Consider the following 3781-nt stretch of genomic DNA (forward strand, 5'->3'; position numbering starts at 1 on the left):
AGATGTCAAAAGCATTTTCAATGTATAAGAGACTATCTGCTATTTCCTTAGAGACAACATTGAGAATCCAGGAAATTATCATGCTATTGCAACGGGTTCAAAAACATCAAGGAGAAGATTAGAGGCTAGACGATCGATGCTTCCATTAATGAATCCAACCTTATTCTTCACAATGAGCACCATGAGCATGACATGACTCCAAGTGTTGTAGTTAGATCCAGTCAAATTGTGTGAGACCAAGACCAGACTTGGATTATCACCATTATGCAGATAAAAGGGGCTACCAGAATCTTTCATTAGTGAAGTATTTGAGGTACCAATAACCTGTCTACTGTTGGCATTCCAGTGATTTCCTCGAGCCCTCAAATGAAAAGGGGAAGAAAAAAAGAAAAAAATGAGAGAGAGCAGATCATATATAGAATTGCTCGGATAATCGTAACAAACTAGTAACCAAGCTCCGACTCATATATTTGCTTATAAAAAATAGAAAAGTAGAAAAAAAATACCGAGGTAGAATACTAATTTTTTTATTACAAATTAAAATACTTCAACTAGTTTTAGTATTCTCTAAAACCATTTAAAATACCTTTGTTCAAAATTTATAGGGAATATAAAAAATAAATTTAAAATCATGGTTGTTTTGCTAAAAAAAAAATAACCACCAAAACATTACAGATCGGTGGTGACACGAAACATTCGAGGACAATTATAAACAGAGCAAAATGCTTGCAATGTCATTAACAAGAAGATCAAAACGGTGGCGACAAACGTTAGGAGCTGCCATGAACCAATCACGTAACGCTTCATAAACTTTCCGGCCTTAATCTTCCATATGCCAGTGTGATAGTTGTTCACATCTTCAATCACCTTATCTAAGAAGGGCACCTTTGTCAACCTTATGGACTTGCTCATCCCATTCCACAGGTTGGCCACCTCTTCATCACTCTTCAATCGGTTCAAAATAATACCTCTTTCTCTCAGAATCTTGGCATCTTCCTCGGTATCAATTATCCCATTCATTAGTTCAGTGTACCGAGTCATAACCAGTGGCCCTGATGCATTTGATGCTTCATATGCAACCAAGTTTCTCAAAGTGACCTCTGTGTTTACGTCTAAACTAACAGTAGGGAGGTAAAGAGTGGCCGTCTTAGCATCGAAAGTGATGGATGAGATGCTTCCATTAGCAGGTAAGAAGCGGACACCGGATTTATAGAGCTCCGACACTGAAGGGATGGCAATTTCCTCTATCAGCGGAGGTTTGATGATGTTACTGTTGGAGTTGGAGTTCCCGTTTTCGGGATTGTTTTCTTCTTTTTTTTGGGAAAAGAAGATATATTCGACAGGTCGTTTCAAGACGGAAAACCCGGGGAGATTGGAGATGATTTTCCAAGGCAATTTCAGTATGACTTTTACTGGATCGGAAGATAAAAGTCTCTTGAGAAGACTTATTGGGCCTTGATTCGATGTTGAGAGCAGATTCCAAATTATCTGAAATAGCTGTTGCACATAACTGGAGTCGCCAAAAGATCCTTCTTGGCCCTCCTTTGATTCATCTTCGTTCTCTACTTCAATTATTTCAGATGGTTCTTTTGATCTTGGCACGATGATATGGTACAGAAAGTCCAGCAGGTGGGCTTGCTCCTCAACGTGGACCTGGGTCAAGTCCTCCTTCATCCGAAACGGACAAAGATCTTCACCAAACCCGGCTAACATTGAACGCAACATATCATCAGCTTGATCTAAAGTCGGGAACTGAAATTCTAACACTTTCCTCAGTACAAACAATGGAATTTGATTCTCAACCATCACCATGTCTCTAAGAATCGCATTATGAGCTGATTTGGTCCCGGCATAATCAACTAGGTGTGACATCCTGGAGGAAACTCTGTTCAGCAACCAACCCGCCTTGATGGAATAGACTTGAAGGAACTCAAGCAAGAAAGAGGCATCAATAGCCATCATCCACGCTAAGGTATCACCATTGAACTCCAAGAACTTGTGGTAGCAAGCTCGAATCCTTGCCTCATGCTTGGTCAACTGATCAACAAGGCTTTCAAACTTCACTCTTTGGAGATGCTTTTGAGTTCTTTTCGCTGCTGCAAGCTTATACCTCTCCATCTCATAGAGCTCCGGCTGCCAATGATGATAAGGCCCCAGTGCAACTTCTTGAGGAACGTAGCAATCCGGCTTAGCAGCCATTAGGGTTTTGGGCACATTGTAGATGTTCACGGGGACTTCACTATCTTCTTCTAGCTCTTCATATAGAGTCCTACGTATCTCAATCACCCACCTGAGCTCATCAAAGCTTGGGTTAGAGTTGGAGGTCATGGTGGATTGAAGAGAAGGAAGTTTTTGCCTTTTGGTGGAGTTGGCAGTTGAATGTGGTGTATTAGGTATGACGGAGTTAGGAAAATGAGGCTTTATTATATATATTATGAGACGTGCCGTGAATGAAGCGATTTTCTCTTTGGTAGGGGATATGATTGATGGACTTTAATGAGAATGCGTTTTCCACATGTTTTGTTTTTCTCTTTGAAGTACTTAGTTCAGAAGGGCAGTTAGGCAGCATGTGGTATGAATGTGAAAAAAAGGAGACGTAGAAATGTATTCTGCAACCCCAAATTGAAGGTTTTTGAGGGCCGTGGAAAGTACATGAGTGGAGTACAAGTTAGGTACATGAATTTTAAAGATATCACTTTGTTTTTTTATTGGGTTATGCTAGGGGACCGAAAAGCACTTTTCAGTATCATACCCATTTTTTTGGGTTAATAGGGTAGAGACACATGGCATGCTAAATTTAAAAAAAAAAATAAACAAAACCATTTCTTCAAGTCACCCAACCGGTTCCCATGCAACACACATTGTTACATTTATTACATTAACCAATTATAAATTTGTTTAATGTAATTATTTTGTTTAGGAAATTTTTTTTATGAAAGAGAAAAATAAAGAAAATTTTGAAAAAATAAATTACAGTTTATTTATTTTTGTACTATAAAGTGATTAAACCCCACATAAAAATTAAATTTAAAATAAATAAAAAAAATAAATAAAGAATTTGGTGATATAATTTATAAATTAAGGAAAAGTAAATTTAATTTATTTTAACATCAAATAATTTGTTGACAAAATTTGACGAATATTTGAAGTGTGAAAAGCAATATAATTGGTTTATGAAGTTAAAAAAATGGGAAAACTAGAACTAAATTTTATAAAATATATACTAAATTAAAATTAAATTAGTTGTGTACTAATTATTAATTGAGAATATATGATTAAATTATTTCTTAGCTTTTCAAAAAAATTGTTTGAAATATTGAAAATACGAAAAATGTATAATTACTAACAATATGGAAATCCAAACCCCTCACACCTCACAGATTTTTTCGGCAAATTTCCATTTTGAATTTTTCGATCCATTTCACACCCTCAAAATGTACTGAATTTTTTAGTTTTTGGATTTGAATTTTTTCGGAAATTATTTGACCACCTCCTCAGTGTAATGAACTTATTTAAACAATATTCAAACCATATTAAGTCTCAAAAAAGTTTAAAAACTTCAAACAAGTGGAGAATTGGGAGGGTACGAAGCATGTGAGAATTCCTCACATTCTTCGTACCCTTGTTAATTTTTTAGTATTTTTGGATTTGGATTTTTCCGGATATCATTTGATCAGCTCCCAAGTGTAACAAACTAATTTAAACAACATCCAAGCCATATGATGTCCCAAAAAATTTTAAAAAGTCCAAAGAAGTGGAAAATTGAGAGAGTATGAAGAAT

At 36.0% G+C, this 3781-nt stretch overlaps 1 protein-coding gene across 1 annotated transcript; it reads right to left on the reverse strand.

Annotated features, from left to right (window-relative positions):
* Nucleotides 1–669: 669 nt before the first annotated feature.
* LOC117921779 (putative UPF0481 protein At3g02645) lies at nucleotides 670–2328 on the reverse strand. Its single transcript, XM_034839740.1, has one exon. It carries the CDS (start codon nucleotides 2326–2328, stop codon nucleotides 670–672), a length of 1659 nt encoding a protein of 552 aa, XP_034695631.1.
* Nucleotides 2329–3781: the final 1453 nt, after the last annotated feature.

The sequence above is a fragment of the Vitis riparia genome, chromosome 9 (genome assembly GCF_004353265.1).
Source record: "Vitis riparia cultivar Riparia Gloire de Montpellier isolate 1030 chromosome 9, EGFV_Vit.rip_1.0, whole genome shotgun sequence".
In the NCBI taxonomy this organism is placed as follows: Eukaryota; Viridiplantae; Streptophyta; class Magnoliopsida; order Vitales; family Vitaceae; genus Vitis; species Vitis riparia.